This window comes from Acipenser ruthenus, chromosome 17, assembly GCF_902713425.1.
Source record: "Acipenser ruthenus chromosome 17, fAciRut3.2 maternal haplotype, whole genome shotgun sequence".
In the NCBI taxonomy this organism is placed as follows: Eukaryota; Metazoa; Chordata; class Actinopteri; order Acipenseriformes; family Acipenseridae; genus Acipenser; species Acipenser ruthenus.
In genome coordinates this window covers 28,688,309-28,712,859 of record NC_081205.1, presented here as the reverse complement: position 1 = coordinate 28,712,859, position 24,551 = coordinate 28,688,309, and the positions used below count along the sequence as shown (strand labels likewise).

Below are 24,551 nucleotides of genomic sequence, written 5' to 3'. Positions count from 1 at the left end.
ATATGACGTACAGATACAACAGGAATTTTCCATTAATATTTTTCCAAAATTTATTTTTCATTCATTAATGAATTGTTAATGTGGGTAGCTCATTACTGTGTGTTACAGGAACAATGTTATGTCCTGTTGAATAGCATACTATATACACCAATGCACATTATAAATGGGTATATATTTTGTAGATTTGGCATAGATAAGGTTACAGAACATCCCTGAAGAATCATTGTATTTCCTTTTTAATTCAGGCCAACCATACCAGTGGAAATGTATTGGTTTAAGTTACACACCAGTACTTTCACGATATTTTGTAGCAAGAGTTTGTAATTAGATCCTTTTTAATTCTATTGCAATTGTTTCTGTTTGTATACTCATTATTTTTTTCATATTATCCATAAAATACACACATATATATAACACACACACACACACACACACACACACACACACACATAAATAAGAGAGATGTATATTCAATTAATCTAAACAGCGAAATACTGTGACTGTTTAGATAATTAAATACTGTAGGGCCTGTTGCGTACAAAAGTTTTGACAATCAATTATTGACAGCGCATGGCTGCATTTTGATCCAACCCCCTTGAAAGCAATTAAATCGGCCCCCTGATCTTGAAGTCATCATGGATAATTGTTTTTTGTGTCCCAGACCCCCTACAGGCAGAAGAGGAAGCCAGCAAACACTACAGGAATCCTCAGCTGACAAAATGATGCAGAACATCCAGACGAAGACAATGAAAATCGAATCCAGCAGCTGAGCATTCCCAAGGCAAGTGGATTTTGACTGGCTTCCAAGTAAGCAGTTGTTTTTAATTGTGTCAGTACACAGATAAGCTATACAGCAATACAGTGTCTCAAATGAAAACAGGTCTTTAGGTAATTTAAAAGAGTATTTACATGAAACACAATTCATTGATATATAAACCTTATCATGGTTAACATTCAGATTGTCCAGATGTGTATTGTTGAATATATTTACAGCATACCATGTGAGTCACATATTGTATCTTTAATAGTAATGTTGTACCCTTTAAGATCATGTTAAATGCTGATTTACTATGCATTACAGAACACTTTAGAAAGTCTAATGGTTCACAATATGATTTACATACAGAATGTTTTATAGGCCACAATATCCACGCTACTCTTCCATATCCATTCTACTCTTCTTGCTTTCATCAAATGTTTTTGTTTATACTGGCATGTTACCTCCCCATAATGTACTGTTTAGTGTTTTTCTCTGGTTTAAGTAAAATGATATAGCATTTTGGTGCAAATATGCAGAAAAGCAGCCCAAAACTCGATGAAAGAATAGCAAATATTTCAACTGCAACAGTGTATTTTCCTGGTGAACTGACATACGCAGGTATAAAGGCTATCCATACAGCACAAAAGATGAGCATACTAAATGTAATGAATTTGGCCTCATTGAAATTGCCTGGGAGTTTCCTTGCTAAAAATGCAAGAACAAAGCACATACAAGCCAAAACCCCAATGTAGCCCAATACACACCAAAATGCCAAGGTAGACCCAACATCACATTCCAAAATAATCTTTGAACTTTGATATTTAGTGTTTTTTGAAGGGAAGGGGGGCATAGCAATCAACCATATAGCACAGATGATAATCTGAACAGAAGTGCAAGCAGAAATCATAATCCTTTGTTGTATGGGTCCAAACCATTTCATGATATTACTGCCAGGCTGTGTGGATTTAAAGGCCATCAGCACCACTACTGTTTTACCAAGAATACAAGATATGCACAGTGAGAAAGTGATGCTAAACACAGTGTGCCTAAACATGCAAGACCAATTAGCTGGCTGACCTATGAATGCAATAGAAGACAGGAAACACAGTGCCAGTGACTGCAGAATGAAAAAGCTGAGTTCAGAGTTGTTGACACGGACTATTGGAGTGTTTTTGTAATGAAGGAACACAGCAAGGACACCAATTGTAAGGCAGGCTCCAAACAAGGCAATCACAGTTAATGTGACACCCATTTCTTCATACGTAAGGTATTCAATTTCTTTGGGTATGCATTCAGTTCTTTCAGCATTTGACCAGAAATCTGCAGGGCATTGTATGCATTCTATTGAATCTGCAGAGGAAAACAGCAATAATAAAACGTGGTATTTAAGTTACTAACAGTTTATTTTGTCATATATTGTTTAATGTGTTATATTAACATGTTTTACTGTGATACTTTTTAGCCACACATTTCTTGCAATGCTTTTCTATGCTTTGCTTTGTTGACTATGTATTTTATAAACATTTTTACACTTGTGAATGTGATACCAGAATAGAGGAAGAATATTTCAGGCACTTTGAGCCAGGCTGGAGAAAAGGTTGTGACACAATGAATAAAAAACATACCTGTCTGATCACTAATCTCGCCATCAGCACATGGTAGACAGTCAAAGCAACAAAGAGGCTCTCCTCGACGAACCCCTTTCCTTGTACCAGGGGGACAGCTTTCAGTGCATACTGAACTCGGTACCTTAAAATCAACCAGAGAGCAGTACCTTATCATCTAGTATATAACAAAGATAATGATATGATATTTAACTGACAGTAGGGTTTAGAGAATAAAGTACAGAAAATGTAAATGGTTTTAAAGCAATATTTGGCACTATAGGAATAAAGGAAAATGGTACTGTACTTAGATCGGTTTTATTTTTTTAATATGGAAATTGAATGTGTATGCTGCTGTTATGACCATTCATTCCTCTATTTATTTGCAATGTTCCTTACAAAGAAGTTAAAAGAGGCTGTTTGCAGCTTGCCTTGGTTTGGTCGCCACTGAAAATTAATATGTTTTCGTTTATCACAAGCTCTTTGCCCACACCTTTGGATACATCGTAAAGCCCCACTGTGACAAAGCGAATAGTTCCATCTGTGTTTCTCTGCCAATTAATCAAATCATAGGAGGCAATTGGGTCTCCTTTGTTATCAAAGTTGATTTCTTCTCCGAAAATGGTGAATGACACCTCTTGAATGTAATGCTGAAGCTTAAAAAAAGAAAATGTTGTATTAATACATGGCACAAATATATTCTGTGTTTTCCTTTTTGTCACCTTATTTTTTTCAACTATATATATATATATGATCAATGACTTATTTTAATCCTTATGATCAATGACTTATTTTACCTGAAAAGGCTCAATGTATGAAATATCTGCACATGTGAAATTATCAAATGGTCCTTTGCCAGGCTCACAGTTTATCAAATTGTGCAACGAATGAGCAACAGCATATACTGCTTTATAAACATTATAAGAGATTCTGAGACCAGATACATCTATGTATACACTGAACTTCTCTTCTATAGATTCATGGCCAGTACACAAAGGCAGCCCTCTCCCAGACTGGTCAGTGGTGTTTGAAGGTTGAAATGTGCATCCAAACATAGTGCTCCAGAGCTCCTTGACTAGAGCATTGTCAGGGTACAGCGATGGATGAACTTCAAGCAGGAAGTCTTTTAAACCAGGAATCTCCCCCTTGCGAATGGCAAATCCAATTGTACCACCTAGTGATGGGTAGAATTCTCTGGGTGAAAACAAGGAAGCTGTTATCCAGGCTTCGCTGGCTATCCACTGAATGCCTGTGATATTTTGCTGTACATACTCTGTCAGCAAGGGGTAGAGCTCCCCCTCTCCTCCAAACATAATGACCACCTTTGCAGAGGACTTCTTTATTATGTCTAAAATTTCAAGAATCCTTTTTCTGCTATACACTTTAGGAATAATTTCATAATAGGCCAAACAGACTCCGATTTTTTTAAATTCTTTATGTAGCTCTTGAAACGCGGATCTCCCATATTCATCATCTTCAGAGATTCCTCCAACCCAGGTCCAGCCAAAGTGCTTTACCAGCTGAACGATGGCTTTCACCTGGTAATAATCATTTGGAATAGTTCGAAAAAATGTTGGATAATCATTTCTGTTGGCAAGGCAAGCACATGATGAGAAATAACTTATCTGCAAAAAATTATAAAAAAAAAGATTCAGAACAGTTTTTTTATAGATATTGAGCAGGCAACATCTATTAATAGGATGGTGACTGTTAATATCTGAACTATTTTAACATATACAGTAGTATTTAGAGTTATATTTTCATGGTAATTGACACATTTTTATGAAGTTTTTATCAAGTTCTTGTTGGTTTACTTCCAGTATTATTTCACTACACTTTACTGTCCTTTTATCATGACATACAAAACTTATTAGGGAGTTCATGAGGTCCCCAGAATCACATTTTCTAATGAACTCAGGCAGACCCACATCAAACTTAAAAGTAACACTTACCATGGGAATTTTAAAAGGTTGCAGTGTTCTTGACACAACAATGGACTGTGATGATCCAGAGTCCCCAATGATGGCCTTCACAGGTGAGGCTCCAGAGCACATCATACTTGAGACTTCTTTGGGTCCATTAAGAACTGAAAGAGTGGCTCGTAATGCAGCCACATGTGTGGCACAGGAGTCATAAATCTTATAGCCCAAAGTAATATTTGGAAGAAGAGTTGGATTCTCATTGATTTCTTTAATAGCTAATCTCATCGTCTGTGCCCAACGAAATGACCTAGAGTCAAAGCTGCAAAAATAAATAAATTATATATATATATATATATATATATATATATATATATATATATATATATATATATATATATATATATATCCAAATGCAATGAAAAAAAAATCTGGGACCTGTGTGACTAATGTACAATACTATACACTAAATGTGTATAAATGTGCTGGTATATTTTACATACATTTTCAGTATTATATATGACATTAGACATGATACCCCAGTCAGAAAAAATGTAAAGAAGTTTTGCAGTCTTTAAGAAGAAATTTTGGGACCAACACATTGATGAATAAAGCTCACTGTCCTGGTTCTTGTGCTCTCCAGTCTATGATGGTGAGTACAGCAACCCTGATGCAGTATAATTGACCATTTAATTTACAATACATTCTCTTAAAGAGTTGGCAAATGTAATTTTAATATTTTCACAAAGGCATATTTTAATATATTTGCATTATCTTACATGCATAAAAACCATTAATAACCACACACACAAAAAAATGTGAGTTTAAAAATAAGTTAGGTTTTTAGACCAGAAGTCAATCGCACTCAAAGATGCATTAAGGTAACCGTGAACTTGCTTCAGTGTGAACTCAACACTGCTCTAAAGTGGCAGTGTGGAAATTATATAATCTACCTCCTTGGGCAGTTTCAAGTCTGCATTAATTACTAACAGTGTAATTTTACCCACAACATGTGTAACAAACTGAGCCACATTGAAAAAGAAGGTGACGTGTCACACACATAAAGATGTGATTTCCACATCTGCAGATCAAAAACTGCACTGCAGAGTCAACTGTAGCTTGTTTAGTGCGTCTGCACTGAATAAATACTAAACTGTATCAAATCTGGCTTTAATTTCTAGTGTGAATAGAACAGGGATTTGACTCAGATTAATTTTGCTAAAGTGTGAAAACAGTTAGACCAGTGCTCTCTCCGCTTTCTCTGCAAGACGGTTGTGGTGATTGAGCAGATTTCAATAACCTACGGTGACATCCCGGGTTTGTATACTGCTGTTGGCCTGAAGCCCAAACTGTCAGCTCAGTTTCAATAGACAGCATCACCCAAGGCTTTACCCAAGTCTTTAAATCCTTTTGGGCATATAATTTGAAGGGGCACTCCACAATTATGGATATAACATAGTGCTTTGCCGTACTGAATACTTCCAGGACATTGCAATTGAGTTTATTAACCTAAAAGAAAGTTTTGAGTGTGAAGCCGATGTTGAAACCTGAAACTTTTCATTTGCTTTCATTTATTTATTGTTTATCCTGATAATAAGTCCATCACTATCATTTTATAACCAGTTAAATTATGGAACATAATTTTGCACATTTTTTTTTTTATTTATACATTTTGTTCTAGGTTATATTCATTAAAAGAAGCAGAAGCAGAAGCATTCAGACATGTATTTAATTTACTGGCAAAATCTGGGAAGTGTAATTTTGCAGTTAGTTTTCTGCTTTACAATAAAGAACAGGTGTTTTGTCAGCATAATTTCCCATTTCAATGTATAATGAGCATCTCAGACTTAAGACTTAAATGTAAAGTATGCAGGAAACAACGCTTCTTTTCTTAAAAAAAAACCCCAAAAACTTATTGTGCATTCAAACATGTTCTACTAAACCAAACACAAAAATAAGAGATGAAAAACTATATTGTTAAAAAACAATAAAAAAAGTAAAAATACAATTTAAAATATAAAACAACCATGCCAGAAATGTATTCTTACTCACCCTTGGCATCCTGAAGCTGCAGGTTTGTAGGTGTAGTTCAGTTCAGGAACCACCACCCAGTAATGCATGGGAAAGAGTCCTCCAATAATAATGTCTCCATCTGCAAGGAATCCAGGCAGCTCAAAGTTTCCCTGAAGTGTGCAAGCAGCTTCTGTTGTTTTACCTGGTGTAGGTTTAACCACTGAGCTCAACAGAGGTAAGATCAAAAGAAGATGCATTGCGGTAGCTTGTACCATACTGACCAGGCACAGCTGATAACTGCTTGTCTGATTTAGTTTACTTTATCTAGTTACTATATCTTGTCATCTGATGTACACACGAGAATAGGTTGTCAAATTGAGAATACAAGACCTGTGCTAAATTAAAATCCCAGTAGATATCAATCACACAGATTGTATTAGGTAAGCACAGCACAAGATTCAGTTCAGAGACTTAAGGGTATATACATGTCCTAAGAGACATTTTAGTTCAATTAAATGCTATTTCAGGGAGAGTGTATTTAGCAATATGCAGAATCAGAAAAAATTGCTGCCTTTATAATGCACACAAGAAACAACACCTTTATAATGTATGTACATTTGCACACCCTGATTAAATCTGGAAGTGATAATTACCTACTGTCACTGGGAAGAGACATTTAAATGCTGATTTTACTCAACAAAAATGTGTGTTTGTGTTATAAAATCAAAGATAACCATTCATTAAATGTAAAGGCTATCAGGTTATGACACATTGAATTGATAGGTTATACTAACATATGTAAATATACAGTAGGATGTTTATTTTTGTAATATATGAATAGGATTTTGTTTTTAATATTCAGTTTAAAATATACAGAAATGTGACGTTCTGACTGTGTCTTTTACGGGTAAATTAATTAATGTGATGTTCATGGAACCAGACTGAATTTCACAGAAGAGTAACTGTACAGGTGTATTCCCTCAAACCATGATCATTAGGACTGCAGTATAAACCTGGGCTGCCATATTACCTTAAGCACATCAGCGCAAATGATAAGAAGGTAAAACAGTTAAAAAAAATGACAGTACTACTTTTCATTAATAGTAATGGTTAATTAAGGGTGAACTTTGTATCTCACAGTAATGAGGTAGAACTAATAGCCTGGCTCTTCAAAGCTTAAGAAGTAAACTGTCTAACCATGCAACACAACACTGAAATTCTTCCAAATCAGTTATTGTTCTACCCTTAAAACCATTTTCACTTACAGTCTATGGCAAGTAGCAGGTATAGTGATGTATAGCTCATCTGTGAAGTGATGATTTAGAAATAAATTGAATTACCTGAAATGTATCACACTTTGTGTACTTGTTTTAGAGGGTTTCTATTGAGAAATAACTAAAAAGCTGCACAATACCCAAGGAAGACTTCTGAGTTTATCAACTGCATTGTCTGGTGGATGTGAGTGGTTACTGCAACTAAGTAAAATTAATTTGGTAAAATTAATGTATAGATTAGATATAACTAATAGTCTTTAAAACATGTTTTAAATATATAAATAAACTTAATGTAGGTGCAGGAATAATTTACTATATTTATATATAGTTTTATATGTTTTTTTGTTACTTGAGCAGCACCCTTTTTATAAATATTGTGCCGTATTTACTTTTATTTAAGCATACTGCAACAGCACCATCCCTTAGGACAGATACCAGAAGATGAACGGAATACTCTGTAACTATTGGTAACAACATTGCCAAATTCATTGGATTAACCGTTGATGTACAAGGTGATGTAGTAAGCAATTAATTCCACTAGATGGGGCATTTTGTTAGGATTAAATCAGAGAATAATAGGATAATGTGAGTGTAAAGACTTGTTGGAACATGTTTTCCTGTACAATTGATGCAGCCTGTGTGCTAGCATTCTTTAATGGTAGCATTTTGAAACGTTTAAAATCCTCCCTCTCGTTAGCATTAGAACAACTGCTGCCCTTATCTGTATTTGTATTTGTTTGTATTTGTTATTTACTTGACTGATTTGATTGGTTTTTGTCTGTAAGTAAATTATAATACAAATAATTGCTGGTCCTGGATTGGAGGGTCTACCCTCAGTTTGATAGATAACATTTTCCATGATTATTTTTCTTAGAATTTTGTATTTATTAATTAATTAATTCATTAAATTCATTTCTATAAACCTTATATTCATTTCTATAAAACTTGCATTTGATAGTGTGCACAAGGGCAATGTCAGGAAAACATGTGCTCTGCAGTATAAGATGATTCCCACAGGCTTGTTGATGTGGGTAAAAGGCATCTCACTATGTTACAGTCAAAATGGTATGTCCTGATAAATAGTGTACTTTATACACCAATGCATTTTGTAAATATGTATATATTTTGAATGTTTTGCAGGGATAAGGTTAAAAAACATCCCTAAAGGATCTTTGTATGTCCTTTCTAATTAGGCAGAACTTTAAGCAGTCTTGTTTCTTTCAGATAAATATTGTGCTAATGATGATTTGGAGTATAGAGCTTTGAGAATTTACAATTAAAAATGATATTCAGTTAATATGAACAATGACAGTTCTTTTTACTGTGACTGTTAGATAATTAAATACTGTAGGACAAGTTGTGTAAAAAAGTTTTGACAATCAATTATTGACAGCGCATGGTTGCATTTTGATCCAACTCCCTTGAAAGCAATTAAATCGGCCCCCTGATCTTGAAGTCATCATGGATAATTGTTTTTTGTGTCCCAGACCCCCTACAGGCAAAAGAGGAAGCCAGCAAACACTAGAGGAATCCTCAGCTGACAAAATGATGCAGAACATCCAGATGAAGGTGATGAAAACCGAATCCAGCAGCTGAGCATTCCCAAGGCAAGTGGATTTTGACTGGCTTCCAAGTAAGCAGTTGTTTTTAATTGTGTCAGTACACAGATAAACTATACAGCAATACAGTGTCTCAAATGAAAACAGGTCTTTAGGTAATTTAAAAGAGTATTTACATGAAACACAATTCATTGATATATAAACCTTATCATGGTTAATATTCAAATTGTCCAGATGTGTATTGTTGAATATATTTACAGCATACCATGTGAGTCACATATTGTATCTTTACTAATAATGTTGTACCCTTTAAAATCATCTTAAGGCTGATTTATTATGCATTACAGAACACTTTAGAAAGTCTAATGGTTCACAATATGATTTACATACAGAATGTTTTATAGGCCACAATATCCACGCTACTCTTCCATATCCATTCTACTCTTCTTGCTTTCATCAAATGTTTTTGTTTATACTGGCATGTTACCTCCCCATAATGTACTGTTTAGTGTTTTTCTCTGTTTTAAGTAAAATGAATTTCACAGAAGAGTAACTGTACAGGTGTATTCCCTCAAACCATGATCATGAGGACTGCAGTATAAACCTGGGCTGCCATATTACCTTAAGCACATCAGCGCAAATGATAAGAAGGTAAAACAGTTTTAAAAAATGACAGCACTACTTTTCATTAATAGTAATGGTTAATTAAGGGTGAACTTTGTATCTCACAGTAATGAGGTAGAATAATAGCCTGGCTCTTTAAAACTCAAGAAATACTATTAGATGTTGAATTCAATTTTAAAGACATTATCTTAATGATGTGCATCAATTTAACCTTGCATCCGTTCAAGCATGAGTGTAGGGTTATATTCAGATGATGCTCAATCAGAAGTCACTTTTTATTGGTTGTATTGCTTGTCAAACTGTATGCGTTCTTGCAGAGCTCCACACATCATGCTAGTCTGACTTTCAAGTGACCCTTTGGTGCGCCAGGAAATTACATCAGAGGTTAAAACTGTAGTAAACTGCACAGTGTGTTATGCAAAATAAAGAAAACTGGAGTGTTTGAATGCTAAGGGGTTATATAATGATTTTAATGTTCAAGACAAAACAATGCATCGAAGTAAAGGTGAAATGTGCCCAAAACAAAAAGGCAAGCAAAACAAAAGTAACTTTCATACCTGCCAACATTTACTTTAAGGACTAAGCAAATACAAAGCAGGTGAGTGTTAGTACAATATATTCATTAAATCAATTCAGCTGGAAAAAGTCTGCTTTCTAACCCTGGAACACCACACTTCCAAATTCTTCCAAATTAGTTATTTAAAACCATTTCCATTTACAGTATATGGTAAGGAGCATGTATAGTAAATTATTATTATTATTATGTATTTGGCAAAATGTTTCCATCTGTGAAGTTATTTAATAAACCCACTGAATTACTCTAAATGTATCATCCTTTGGTACTTGTTTTAGAGGGTTTCCATAGAGAAAGAACTGAAAAGGTACACAATTCCCAAGGAAGACTTTCTGAGTTCAACTGCATCCTCTGGTGGATGTGAGTGGTTACTGCAACCTCTAAAAATGCACCACAGTCTACGACTGCTGATGTCTGCAAGCAAAGGCAATATAAAAAATCGTAAAGTTCGTAAAGTGAATGTACAGATTAGGTATTTAAATATAGATATTTTCATATGTATAAATGTATAAACTTAATGGAGGTACAGGAATAATTTATATATATATATATATATATATATATATATATATATATATATGTGTGTGTGTGTGTGTGTGTATGTATATATATATATATATATATATATATATATATATATATATAGTTTGATATGTTTCTTGTTTTTTTCTAAATTTTATAAAAAGCAAACATTACCCTTTTTATAAATATTATTGAATACTTTCATTTAAGCATACTGCAGCAGCACAATCCCTATTGACATATAACAAGATGAACAGAATACACATTAACGACTGGTAACAACATTAGCAAATTCAATAAAATGAACAATTTACAGGGTAATGTACTAAACAATTACATCCACTAGATGGGGTATTTTGTTAACTAATGTTAGGATAAAATCAGAGCATACTGTAATAGGAGAATGTAAATGTAAAGGATTGTTTGTTTTCCTAGATAATTGCCTATATATATAACAGCTTGTGCGCTGGTATTCTTTAATGATATACATTTCAAACGTTTAAAATCTATTGTAGGCTTACTCCCTTCCATTGCTGTTATAACCTCCCTTATCTTGTTTGTATTTATTATTTGTTTGATTGATTTGTGTCTGTTATCTCAGAAGTGTAAGACAATAATAATGAACAGAATTGCTGCGCATAAAAATATATTTTAAAAAAATCTTGCCACTGCTCGTGTTTGCTTAATAGAGGTCACTACTTGTGAAATTATATTCTATATACCACGCATTACATGAACTCATAATGTATTTGTTTATTTCTATTTGCTTCAATATACAGTAATGGTGGACTACCTTACCTAAATTCCTAAATAAATCGTATAGCCGTCTATATTTATGAAGTCACATATGTTAACACATGTTAACACAATGCCGCTCACGGAAATGTTCGGGTCGGCATGCTTTTTTCCCTGTCAGCTGTAAAATAAAACAATCGGACAGTCCAGGCCACTCAGAATGCCATAATTCCATAATAATAATAATAATAATAATAATAATAATAATAATAATAATAATAATAATAATAATCATACAGTTTTGTTAAGTGCGATTAGCGGGTTGTCAAGGTTTTGATTTGGTCCCAGCCTAGGTTAAGATTCAGACCAAGGTTATGCTACTTAAATAAATAATTTAAAATGACTAGGTATTATCTTATAACAATGGTAATTAGTTGACATGGATATGTTCTATCACACAGGTGGCTTCTGTGAAACGTTTGCAGCATGTATCAAAAGTACAGCTTGTGAAACTGGAACCCTGGTAGCAGCTCCTCGGAATTCAGCACCCTGGAGAGCAGAAACGAACTTTTGAACGTTCTCTCAGATCAGTAGTTATATGATAATTACGAGGTTGTATAGATAGATAGATAGATAGATAGATAGATAGATAGATAGATAGATAGATAGATTCAATGAACACACACACACATCAATTGACACTACATTCCCAGTGGGAGGTGTTTTCACTTACCTTCCAGTATATAATTAATTGATCTACTGTAAATGATTTGCCCTAACCTATAAATTAGATGGCAAATCTGCTTTCGTACAATTTGAATGAAATATGGCACACTTGTGTGCAGAACTGATATTAGTACTACTAACGCTTTCCCTTAACGAAATATGCAGCATTGAAACGGACCAGTACTCAACCTGTACGGTTCAAGGAAAGTTTGACTCTGCCAGCCTCTTTGAGGATGGAGATATAATTCTAGGTGGATTGTTTCCTATCCACTTCAGAGTATCTTCTGATTTTGCTTCGTTTGAGACTGAACCCAAGCCATCTACATGCACTGAGTAAGTAAACACAGTATTTACCGATTTGCATACAGAATATTTATTACAGTAACATTATTAAACCACATTTGATTGTTTATGCGTGATTCAATTGTAGAGTCTGCAATACTAGATATTAAAGAGCAATTTAAATATTGTAATAGTATTCTTACACATGACTACGACTACTACTACTACTACTACTACTACTACTACTACTACTACTACTACTACTACTACTACTAATACTAATAATACTAATAATAATAATACTAATAATAATAATGTACTAGTTTCAGCAGACGGGCATTTCGCTGGGTGCAAGGAATGATTTTTGCCATAAAGGAAATAAACAAAAGACAAGACTTTCTTCCAAATGTAACTCTAGGTTACAGAATTATGGACAGCTGTGACCATACTGCTACTTCTCTGAAAAGTGCCCTTATTCTCGTTAATGGACACGATGAAACAACCAGCAATAATTACAGCTGTGCTGGAGCGGGGCGCCTCGCCTCCCCAGTCATCATTGGAGATGCTGGATCAGCTAGATCTGCAGCTGTCCTGAGAACCATAGGAGTCTTTAGCGTCCCGTTGGTAAGATGTTACGTATTGTGATATAGTTTCAATAGTCAACATTCTCACCATTTTTTTTCTTGTTCTGCTAGCATACCGGTTGTTACTAAATACATTTTGCAATCGGTAACAAGTTACATTAATTTGTATTTTTAAATCAACATTAAATTATTATTATTATTATTTTATTTTATCAAAGGCAATTATATTTAAAATAGCATTATGACTTTACTCGACTGAATACTCTTGATATCTCTACAGGTCAGTTATTTTTCTTCCTGCAGTTGTCTAAGTGATAAAAGGGAGTTTCCGACATTCATGAGAACTATTCCAAGTGATACCTTCCAGATAAAGGCAATAGTTAAACTCGTAAAGCATTTCAAATGGAACTGGGTTGGGGCAATTGGTACAAACACCGATTACGCCCGCTTTGCACTACAGCTTTTCGCTGAAGAAGCCAGCAGACTTAATGTCTGCCTTGCATATACCAAACTCTATAATCGTGAATTTACCGAGGAAAACATTCTCGAGGTGGTTGACGTCATAAAAAGATCTTCTGCCAAAGTGATTCTGGGTTTTGTGGGTGAAAGCGAACTCATACCTATATTAAACGAACTTAAGCGTCAGAATATTACAGACATACAGTGGATAACAAGTGAAGCCTGGTCAACAGCAACTGTACTATGGAGAGAATACCAGGAAATGTTAATTGGGAGTGTTGGGTTTGCAATCCGCAAGGCAGAAATCCCTGGTCTTAAAGAATTTCTGACGAGACTGCGAATACAAGACGCATATAATTTTCCTTTAACGGCAGAACTGTGGGAAGAGATTTTTGACTGCACCTTAAATGGTTCATTAAATACTCGCCCGTCATCGTCAAGAAATCCCTGCACTGGATCCGAGAGTCTAGAGAAAGTAAAAGATACATATGTAGATGTTTCTCAACTAAGAGTCACTTACAATGTTTACAAAGCAGTGTATCTTATTGCCCATGCACTTCACAGCATTGGCTCATGCGTAAACGGCAACAAGATGTGTGGGGACTTGCAAAACGTAGTTCCATGGCAGGTAGGTGACTGAATAAATACATCTAAAATGATATCCAAACAAGTTAGCGTACAACAGACACCTACAGAATCTATAGAATGGTTTGCTATTTTTCATTGCATTGCATTGACGCGCGCCTGTACATAATGTGAGATTTTTAAACTGTTACATACATGGTAGGTGATTGTGTATCAATGATCATGTTGCTGCTTGCTTTTCTTGAAGCTTTTGCATTACATGAAAGACGTGAGCTTTACTGTGTTGGAAGAGGAAGTGAGCTTTGATGAAAACGGAGATCCAATTGCATCATATGATCTCGTGAACTGGCATGCGGGTTCTGATGGTTCGGTTCAGTTTGTGAAAGTTGGCCATTATGACGCATCTTTGGGCAACGAAAATGAACTGGTTATCGACGATTCGCTCATTCGTTGGCATGGACGTCAGCAGGTTAGTCCTCTTTCTCGTGATATTAAGAACTGTAGACTTTTAGTCCACCTTTCAGACATGTATTGATTGTTAGTGGCCACAGTACTGATTTTATGGTTTCCATTGACACATGAGATTAGAATGCTATTTTCAAATACCGGTTCAAGGAGAGACAATACAAATTGTAGATTGGGGTTTAAAAAGAAAGTGAATTTGTGTTTTAATTCGCATTTGCATCGGCATGTCGCCTGCAAATTGTTTCTTGTTGAGAAATCATATGGAAGGAACACATTGGTTTAACCCCGTCATGTATGAAATATTACAAATACTTGAGAAAATAGTTTAGAACATACAGTATAATAAATATGTTTTTTCATTGAACTTTTTTCTTTACTTATAATTTTCATTCTGATGAATTTAGCTGTTTCAACCATTTGTGTGACAGGACAACACACACACACACACACACACACACACACACACACACACACACATACCCTTACAGTATATTATTGATCTTTAGGACACTGTCTTCACAAGTGTATATGTATACAAGAAGGAGAAGCACACAATTGCATTCTACTGGTCAAATTTCATAGCAAAGAAAAGGTTAGTCATTTCTTAAAACGTTTTATTTTAAATGCAAACTAGCGGTTTATAGAAATATGTATTTAATGCATATTAATTAACTATATGTCTTTATCAGGGTTGCCTATCAGTAACTGCTCCTTCATTATCAGGCTTCCAATGCAGCTACTATGCTTTGTTTCTTTTTCAGAAAGCTTTTGTTTAGACTCTAATGTGTACATTTGTAAAATGCTTATGCATGAATATTGAGTGTTTTCTTTTTCTTTTCTTTTTCACAGATCCCAAAATCTGTGTGCAGTGAAAGTTGTTCTCCGGGTTCAAGAAAGGCTCCTAGAAAAGGAGAGCCTAATTGTTGCTTTGATTGTATACCATGTGCTGATGGGGAGATTAGCAATCAAACAGGTAACATGTGTAAATGCATTGCATGTTTCATTAATGAGTTTGTGGGTGACAAAGTAAACCCCCCTCCACCTCCTAAAACCTTGCTTCATATAATCCTATAGTATATTAGCAGATTACCTGTGTACAATGCCTATAACTAGAACAGAACTTTCTAAACTAAAATGTATGTTGCCTTTAAAGAGCCTAAATAGATAATACCAGAAATCAGAAACATAGGGGGTAACATACAGAACCGTATGATTAAATGTACCTTTTCTTCTACAGATTCTATAAACTGCATTACATGTGCAGTGGAGGAGTGGCCCAATGAATCAAAAGACAAATGCCTCCCAAAAAATGTAGAGTTCCTGTCCTACCATGATGTAATGGGAATAACGCTCACTGTGGTTTCAATATTTGGAGCCTGTGTTACCGCTGCCATTGCGGGGGTGTTCCTGGTCTTTAGAAATACCCCTATAGTCCGTGCAAACAATATGGAACTCAGTTTTCTTTTGTTGCTTTTCCTTGCTTTGTGCTTCCTATGTGCTCTTGCATTTATTGGTGAACCAACAAATGGGTCTTGCATGACCCGCCACACAGTGTTTGGAATCAGTTTTGCTTTATGTATCTCTTGCATTCTTGGAAAAACAGTGGTTGTTCTTATAGCTTTCAGAGCAACCCTCCCTGGCAGTAATGTCATGAAATGGTTTGGACCCATCCAGCAAAGAGCAAGTGTTTTCGTCTGCACAGCAGTGCAAATTGTAATTTGCATCATATGGCTAACGACCAGCCCTCCATACACTGTACAAAACACCAGGTACCAAAGTGGCAAGATAATCCTGGAATGTGCAGTTGGGTCTGTCTTTGGGTTCTGGTGTGTGTTGGGTTACATTGGATTCTTAGCTTGTATGTGCTTTGTTATGGCATTTTTAGCTAGAAAATTACCAGACAATTTCAACGAAGCGAAGTTTATTACTTTTAGCATGCTTATATTTTTCGCAGTCTGGATCACATTTATCCCGGCTTATGTAAGCACTCCAGGAAAGTACACAGTAGCCGTTGAAGTCTTTGCTATTCTAGCATCTGCGTTTGGGCTGCTTTTGTGTATATTTGCACCCAAATGTTATATCATCTTGTTAAAACCTGAGAAAAATACTAAGAAACATTTGATGGATAGAGGCAAACAAAATACTAAGTAGTAGAGGGTGAAAACAAGAGGTCTTGGTACAGTGTTGTGTTGTTTTTATTTGATCTGTATCACTTATAATTCATACACTTTCCTTAAAGAACAAGTATATAGAAATATATTACTGTATTGTTGCTTGTAATAAAGCCATTTATTGATTTCAACACAGACTGTCTATGTTTCTTTCCTCACACAATAAAACTGTCTACTATTCTTTATCGAATGGATGTTTAAAGTAAATGGCTGATATATGTTTCATGCTGCCCCCATGCTTTTCACCCATGATTGTGTGGTGCTTCACTTATTCAGATGCTGCAGGAGAAGTACTGTAAGGCATCTCTAAATGACACACCCAGCACCTTTCCAATGAAATGCAGTGACTGTGCTAGAATGGTTGTTTATTCAACATGGTAACAGGATCTAACGATGCATGCAATTTCAGACTCTATCATACTGGTTAAACAATCTGAAACATTCAATCACTTCATTCAGGGTGGTGTCCTGGAACAAACACTGCAGTACACAATGGAGTTTTTTTTAATGGATTTAATTACATTTGCTTTTTATTTGAACACCATATACAATATTGTTAAACATGGATACAATACAGAGTAGTGAACATAATAAAATACAAGCCAAAATTGACACATATATCTGTTTTCATCTGCTCTTTTCACTGTGATCTATGCAGCATTAATGTCAAATAACAAACATTTTTCATTTTAGTAGGATCTGTTGGATGTATTTTGGTTAGTATTTAGACCCTGTTTTCCACTGTGTGGAAATGATAAGGCAAGAATAAAGTCTGTATTGTACAAACATATACTCACTTATCTGTACTTGTATCAGCCTACTAATATATTTTGTTATAGTTTCTGAAATTCTTTTTGCCAACTAAAAAGTTAATTAAATTGAGCCTACACCTTTCTTACTGCAGTGAAATGCAGATTTAGGTGAAGTGAAAAAAAAATGCAATTCCCTGGGAGAGCAATACCACATTTTAATCATATTACAGATCCGTGTTTGTATCCTACTGAAAGGCATTATTATAACACAGTGCAGTGAGCTTTTTCTTTACGTGGTATCGTGTACAGAGCAAAAAGAGATAATGCAGCTGCTTTACTTAGTTACATGCCTCACCCACATGTCCTCATCTCACTTGCTTCCTACCCCCTGCCTACATGAAGGTCAACCCCAGTACTGATACAGGAGCTCTAATTATACAAATACAAGCACAGTCATTCAATTAATTTAAACCTGAAAGCTGTCGAGGCCACATTTCTAACATAGTGTAACTCACATAAATTCTCAGTTAGCTGTGTATAGGTAAGATATGTTATATGATCCAAAATGAAAACATACTAAAAGGTTTAATATCGCTTTTCTGATGTTGTTTTCCCCATGAGGTGCTTCTTGGTATTTTTTTCTGGTTTAATTAAAATAATATAACATTTGGGGAAAAATAAACAGACCAGAAGCCCAAAGCTGGAAGACAAAATGGCAAAGATTTCAACTGCGACAGTATACTTCCCAGGGGTACTCACATAGGCAGGGATGAACGTGATCCACACTGCGAAGAAAATCAGCATGCTAAAAGTGATGAATTTGGCTTCATTAAAGTTGTCAGGTAGTTTCCGTGCTAAGAACGCCAGCAAAAAGCACAAACAAGACAGCAAACCTATATACCCGAGAACCAGAGAAAAGGCCATCACAGATCCCACATCACATTCCAGAATGATCTTCGAACTTTGATAGTTCATGGTTTTCACTGGGGAGGGTGGTGATATTATTAACCACACAGTGCATATCAGTACTTGAATTAAAGTACATAGAAAGATGACCGCTCTCTGCTGGGTAGGGCCAAACCATTTCATCATGTTACTGCCTGGATGATTGGCTTTGAATGCAAACAGCACCACTATGGTTTTCCCCAGAAGGCATGAAATGCAAAGAACAAATGCGATACCGAAAACAGTGTGGCGCAGCATGCAAGACCACGTGGTGGGCTGTCCTATGAAGGCAAGTGAGCAGAGAAAACACAGCACCAAGGAAACTAAAATGAGAAAGCTGAGCTCTGAGTTATTGGCCTTTACAATGGGTGTGTTTCTGTAATATGCAAAAACTGCTGCTATGGCAAAGGTGAAGCAGGATCCTAGTAACGATACTGACATCAAAGTGATGCCCATGGTATCTGCAAAGGAGAGGTATTCCACTTCTTTAGGAATGCATTCATCCCGATTTATGTTGGACCAAAATTCCGGCAGGCATTTAACGCATGTTATCGAATCTGTAATAGGAAAAAAAAACAAAGAAAATGTAATTACAGACTAGTTTCACATACCCTAATTAGCTCACATTTTGGGCTACCTTACCCAAACCTGCCACCGAATGCATAAGACTACATTTTAATTCACATGTAAGTGAGTGAGTCTATTATATTTCTGTAAATGGTTTGAACAAGTTTTCTAAATGGTTGTAAATGTAATATACTCTAAAGCGTAGCAAGACAATGCCCTGCCTGTTTGTACCCCCCCCCCGCTCTCTTGAAAATGCAGTCTATCACTAGCATTAATAAAACCCCCAACGACACCTTTCAAAAGTTTGTCTCAACTGCTTTTTATTCTCCCAGGTGAAGTATTGTAATCAACAAATGAATCAATCCTACCTGCAGGGTCTAAGATAAGTCTAGCTGTTAACAACCTGCTTTTTTTCATAATAAGTTATAAGGCAGCTTCCTCTAGACTTTCTACAAAACCCTTGCTATCAATGAGTTACAACCTACAATTGTAATTTCATTATTATACTTTTTTTACCACACGCAATGCAAAGGTGCACCATAAAAGTGATTATACATCGATCTTAAAAGTATTTTAACGAGGCATTATTTAAAAAAAGGGGATGTTATATTTTCATAAAACATATTAGACAAATAAGTTAACTGGAGTTCATTAAAGACTGTAGTATATTCATTTTTGCTCATCTTACCAGTCTGATTGCTAATCTCCCCATCTGCGCAGAGTATACAGTCAAAGCAGCAAACAGGGTAGCCTGGCTTGATTCCCTTTCTGGTACCTTGGGGGCAGCTTTCACTGCACACTGACTTTGGGACCTGGCAGAGAGTGAGAATGCAACCTGTTTTAATTAGCTGAGAAGCCCATGTGTTTTAAGGGTATACACACAATGCAATCTTACTTGTCTGTTTCGGCCATTCCATACGATTGTTTCTTCATCAATTTCCAGTTTTGGGTTCTGATTCAAAGTTCTGTCAAACCTGCCCACTGTGACAAACTTAACTGAGCCGTCATCTGCTTCCTGCCAGTTGACCAGGTCATAGACTGGCATTGGATCTCCATTCTCATCAAAGCTGGTCTCCTCTCCCAATGCGTTAGTAAATTGTACATTCTTTAGGTAGTGCAGAAGCTTTGAAGGAATAAGAAGTTGTAGTAGCTAATATACAGTAATGCTTAACAGTAGTTTACTAACTAAACATTTTCTACAGTATAACACTATAGAGGCACAGCAAAGTGTAATACAGCAGAGTAAATGCATGGCAAGGAACAGACAGAGGCAAAGCATAGTGTAAGAAAAGCATAGTGTTACAATGGAAAAAGCAAGTTAAACAGCAAAATTTCTGCATACAGAGGATGTAATATAATTGTAGTGTTGCAGTTTTTTTTATAGCTCTGTTGGTGTTGAACATTTCCATACCTGCCAAGGTTCAATGCTTGAAATGTTTGGGCAGGTTGTGTTTGCAAATGGTCCATTGCCATTTTCACAAGCCCTCATGTTATGGAGAGAATGGGCAAGTGCATATACTGATTTGTACACATTATATGACACTCTCAACTGGGTCACATCAGAGTATATATTCTCTCTGGCAGCTAAATCTTCATGTCCAGTACACAATGGCTTGCTCTCACTCGTGTGATTATCTCTCTTTTGAAAAGAGCAGCCAAAGTTTTTCTCCCAAAACTCCAGGATGAAAGGGTTCTCACTGGCAGATGATGGATTCAGCTTGAGAAGAAATTCTTTAAGTCCTGGTATATCTGCCCTGCGTATTGCAAACCCTACAGACCCACCAAGGATTTGAAGGTATTCTGGGGAAGAAAGCAAGGCAGCTGTAACCCAGGCTTCACTCCCTATCCACTGAACCCCAGTCAGGTTCTGACGCAAAACTTCTTGAAACACAGCCAGTGCGTCTTGTTCTACAGAAAACACTACCACCACCTTTGCGCTGGAGGATTTAATGATCTCCACTATTTGTGAAATCTTTCCTGGCGCATGGTTTTTAGGAATGGTTTCAGTAAAGGCAACACAAGCCCCAAGCTGTCTGATTTGTTCATTCAATAACTGGACTCCTAATCGTCCATAGTCACCACTCCCTGCGACCGTACCAATCCAGGTCCATCCGAAGTGTTTCACAAGTTGGGCTAATGCACTGACTTGGAAAAAATCACTTGGTATCGTCCGCAGAAATGCAGGATATTCCTCCTTATTACTTAGACATGCACAGCTGGAAAAGTAGCTGATCTGAAAATAACATATACAGAACAGAAATAGGCTATATAACCATTAGTACACTTTAACAGTGACACACATTACTTTGTACATAAACACAAAGCAGAGTGGACTGTGACTTTTCAATATAGAAATGATAGTTGCAACAGGTAACAAATAATTCCTTATTAAACATCAATGATATGATATTAGTGAGTAAGGATAGGCACAGTAGAACAAACACAAAGACGGAAGAATGGTTACCTGTGGCACTTTGAAAACCCCCAGCAATCGGGCTACCACAATAGATAGCGTAGACCCACCGTCCCCAATGACAGCTGGTACAGACGGGGTACAGCTAGAGTCAGTGGCTGTCTCCTCCTGCCCATTCACCAGAGTGACCGCAGCTCTCAGTGCATGGAAATGGGTGTTACAGGAGTCGTAGATCTTATAACCCAGTTTTATATCTGGTAGGAGGTGTTCGTTCTCATTTATTTCTTCGATTGTGAAAATCATAGTTTGCATCCATCTAAAGGTCCGAAAATTAAATCTAAAAACACACATCAAATTACTGTTGGTTTCACAACTACTTTTTAACTACTGATACCGATACAGAAAAAGAAAAAAAAAAAACATTTGTACATTTCTCACTTGCACCTGCTAATAATGTTTGTTAGTAGCATATATAAATAGCCAGCATTATATAATAACAAAACATTTCACTACCCTTTCACATAGTAAAAGCATGGCAGTGTAATAACGGATAGCGAGAGCATTGTAACGGATAGGTAAGCATTGTAAAGAGATATGTGGTTGAGCATATTATAAAGCATGGAGAACTGTGATAAACTCTGGCAAATGCATATTATAACCATGGGAAAAGCATGGGGAAACTGCAGAATAACCATACACAATTTACCATAGCAAACGTTTCGTATAAGCATATTGTATAACTCTAACTATACCTGACACCTGCCATATAGGCTAAGAGGTAATCCTAAACAGGCAAAGCAATCACAAAATACCCTAACGCACCATGTCCTTCCTAGTAGTTTTTAAAGTGCTACATTTCTTTCGCAATGTATCACTTTTCCCCCCATCAGCTCACAATGAGTTGCACAAAGGTTATTTCATCTGTTTGAATCTTACCCCAAGCATTGTGTGGAATGAGGTTTAGCAGTGAAAGACAGGTCTGGCTCCAGCACCATGTCATGAACTGAGAACAGCCCTCCCAGGATAACATCCCCGTCTTTAACAGCTGAAGGCAAACCAAAGGCTCCTGCAAGTTTGCACACTGCATCCCGCTTTAGAGTGACTGGAGAAAATAAACAGGATAACAAACACACAGCAGAATAGAGACTCATTTTAGAGGCGACGGGAATAAAACTGGGATCTAACAGTGAGGTCCTTTATAAATTAGCCACACTTCGATCAGTGATGGTCTTTTTTTTTCAGCATGTAATCTCAAGAGACTTGGAAGTAATTGTTCCACTGAGAATGCTATGGGAAGCAAATAAGCTTTAGCTTATTTTTATATTAGTGACAGACAATAAATATGTTGTACACCCTCACTCACTGTTTTTTTCGGTGCATTATAGCATGCACTGTTTCAGGACCAGATCTCATACTAGGCCTACGTGTATGCTGCACGAAACCTATACATGAGCTATTTCATTTGCTCTGTCTAATATATATCTAATATTTACCTGATCTAAAGATAAACACTTTGAATACTGGAACATACTGAACAATTGAACGTGTTGGTAGGTGTGGGATTTGAACTTTTATTTTTTGTATTTTAACTTGTAATGTTTTTTTCAGAAAACAATATCTCAAATTACTCTTTGCATTAAAAAGCTTTGAATATAAGTGCAAACACTAAATAATCCTGTTGAATGAAACTGCTTCAAATATACAAATAAAGATGTGTCACAGCGCACTGAGCTCTGGTAGTTTTTATTAATTAATGCATTTACTTTTTAGATTAATTGAATGCTTTAGCACGCAGCGAAGGACCTTTATCTAACTGCAGTATGCTTGAATTATTGGCTTTGTTTGTAAGCTATAATATTATCAGGAAGATCACTGCATGATTGTTATTAACATTATACAGTGCAGTAAGTAACCTATATTCTTCTAAGCCGGTGTCTTAAGGTGGATCTGCTGTGTTCTCAAGCCTGCTTGCGCAGGGATTCGAATGCAATTAAAACAGCACTTTAATGACTAATTAAGGATCGTTTTGTATAATATCTGCTGTGCTAATGTTTAGGAACAGTTCATTATGAGACTGCTTAAGGCAGTTGGCAAGCGAGAGCTTCACGCTGCAACAGTTGTTTGCTTTTTTGTGCTTGAGGCTACAGTTCTTGCCTGCTAATGTAACTCCATGTACCAACTGGGAGTCGAGCGTAGGGCTGTGCTATCATCCAGTAAACCGAATTCCAAAAGAAATAGAAATAAAGCCACTACTGAAACTGGAGAGACTGATACTGTAGATCACATCTGTTGTAGATAGATAAGAGACATCTGTAGCATGTCTCTTGTATCGAAGGAGTAGACACCAGGACCACTGTGGCACTTTTCTACAACACTCTTATATATGAAAGAAATCAGGAAAATGATGCAGCACCAAACTAACATTATAATATATAATATATAATGAAAAAATATTTATATTAAAAGCATTGTTTTTTAATTCAAAACTAAAAGCATTAGCAGCAGATTATTTAAATTATACAGTGGTTACTGGCCACACTCTTTGTGTTCTAGGATTCTTATGGCAGAGATGAGAGATTACCAATAACACTCCTTATTTACTGGCAGGCCATTTTTATAGGCATTTATGTTATTTGACATACACAGTGAATACTTACAGTTTATTTTTCAATAAACTGTGGTGAAACAAATGTAGAGAGTTTGAATGGCATTTTATTTTATTTACTGGGTTCGATTATTTTATTTTATTTACTCATTTAGCAAACAATCATGCTAAATTTCATTTGATATTCCTGGATCTTTTTAAAGTGGGACATTTGCACAGGAAACTTTTGTCATACAAGCACTCATACCTTAAAGAACCCCAGTCAACCAAAAAACTTTTTTAGATTTTCAGATATAAACATTTGTGCATTGCAGTAGTCCACTGCATACATGAATTGATTAGTAGAATTATGTTTAAACACGTATTAAAATATTTAAAATGTTTGTCATTAGATGACTGAGCATCAGTTCCTA

At 35.9% G+C, this 24,551-nt stretch overlaps 3 protein-coding genes across 4 annotated transcripts; 1 reads left to right on the top strand and 2 right to left on the bottom strand.

The window, feature by feature from the left end:
- Positions 1 to 666: 666 nt before the first annotated feature.
- Positions 667 to 6,530, bottom strand: LOC117423364 (extracellular calcium-sensing receptor-like). Its single transcript, XM_058990324.1, has 6 exons — positions 6,336 to 6,530; positions 4,317 to 4,605; positions 3,162 to 3,989; positions 2,796 to 3,020; positions 2,386 to 2,509; positions 667 to 2,110 (listed from the first exon to the last, which is right to left on the bottom strand). The coding sequence occupies exons 1-6, from the start codon at positions 6,401 to 6,403 to the stop codon at positions 1,218 to 1,220; spliced, it is 2,427 nt and encodes an 808-aa protein (XP_058846307.1). The 5' UTR covers positions 6,404 to 6,530; the 3' UTR covers positions 667 to 1,217.
- LOC117423367 (extracellular calcium-sensing receptor-like) lies at positions 6,500 to 17,006 on the top strand. 2 transcript variants are annotated; one of them, XM_058990322.1, is made up of 8 exons: positions 6,500 to 8,082; positions 9,058 to 9,780; positions 12,046 to 13,216; positions 13,457 to 14,263; positions 14,468 to 14,689; positions 15,192 to 15,277; positions 15,535 to 15,658; positions 15,923 to 16,059. In XM_058990322.1, exons 3-8 carry the CDS (start codon positions 12,950 to 12,952, stop codon positions 15,929 to 15,931), a joined length of 1,515 nt encoding a protein of 504 aa, XP_058846305.1. In that variant the 5' UTR covers positions 6,500 to 8,082; positions 9,058 to 9,780; positions 12,046 to 12,949; the 3' UTR covers positions 15,932 to 16,059. The 2 variants fall into 2 exon arrangements, with proteins under 2 accessions (XP_058846305.1, XP_058846304.1); XM_058990321.1 differs by lacking the exon at positions 15,192 to 15,277 and having other exon boundaries at positions 15,923 to 17,006.
- Positions 17,007 to 17,387: 381 nt separating this feature from the next.
- LOC117423368 (extracellular calcium-sensing receptor-like) lies at positions 17,388 to 22,688 on the bottom strand. Its single transcript, XM_034039006.3, has 6 exons — positions 22,470 to 22,688; positions 21,585 to 21,870; positions 20,532 to 21,353; positions 20,016 to 20,243; positions 19,809 to 19,932; positions 17,388 to 19,110 (listed from the first exon to the last, which is right to left on the bottom strand). The coding sequence occupies exons 1-6, from the start codon at positions 22,682 to 22,684 to the stop codon at positions 18,194 to 18,196; spliced, it is 2,592 nt and encodes an 863-aa protein (XP_033894897.3). The 5' UTR covers positions 22,685 to 22,688; the 3' UTR covers positions 17,388 to 18,193.
- Positions 22,689 to 24,551: the final 1,863 nt, after the last annotated feature.

Excerpts from the sequence above, each read along its gene's own strand:
- LOC117423368 (XM_034039006.3), bottom strand. The coding sequence starts at position 22,684 with ATGAGTCTCTATTCTGCTGTGTGTTTGTTATCCTGTTTATTTTCTCCA. Across the intron at positions 19,933-20,015 it reads GGAATGGCCGAAACAGACAA|GTCCCAAAGTCAGTGTGCAG; the intron begins GTAAGATTGCAT and ends ACTCTCTGCCAG. Across the intron at positions 19,111-19,808 it reads GGAGATTAGCAATCAGACTG|ATTCGATAACATGCGTTAAA; the intron begins GTAAGATGAGCA and ends TTCCTATTACAG.
- LOC117423367 (XM_058990321.1), top strand. The coding sequence starts at position 12,950 with ATGATTTTTGCCATAAAGGAAATAAACAAAAGACAAGACTTTCTTCCA. Across the intron at positions 14,264-14,467 it reads AAAACGTAGTTCCATGGCAG|CTTTTGCATTACATGAAAGA; the intron begins GTAGGTGACTGA and ends CTTTTCTTGAAG. Across the intron at positions 14,690-15,534 it reads GTTGGCATGGACGTCAGCAG|ATCCCAAAATCTGTGTGCAG; the intron begins GTTAGTCCTCTT and ends TCTTTTTCACAG.
- LOC117423364 (XM_058990324.1), bottom strand. The coding sequence starts at position 6,403 with ATGCATTACTGGGTGGTGGTTCCTGAACTGAACTACACCTACAAACCT. Across the intron at positions 3,990-4,316 it reads AACCTTTTAAAATTCCCATG|ATAAGTTATTTCTCATCATG; the intron begins GTAAGTGTTACT and ends AATTTTTTGCAG. Across the intron at positions 2,111-2,385 it reads CGAGATTAGTGATCAGACAG|ATTCAATAGAATGCATACAA; the intron begins GTATGTTTTTTA and ends TTTCCTCTGCAG.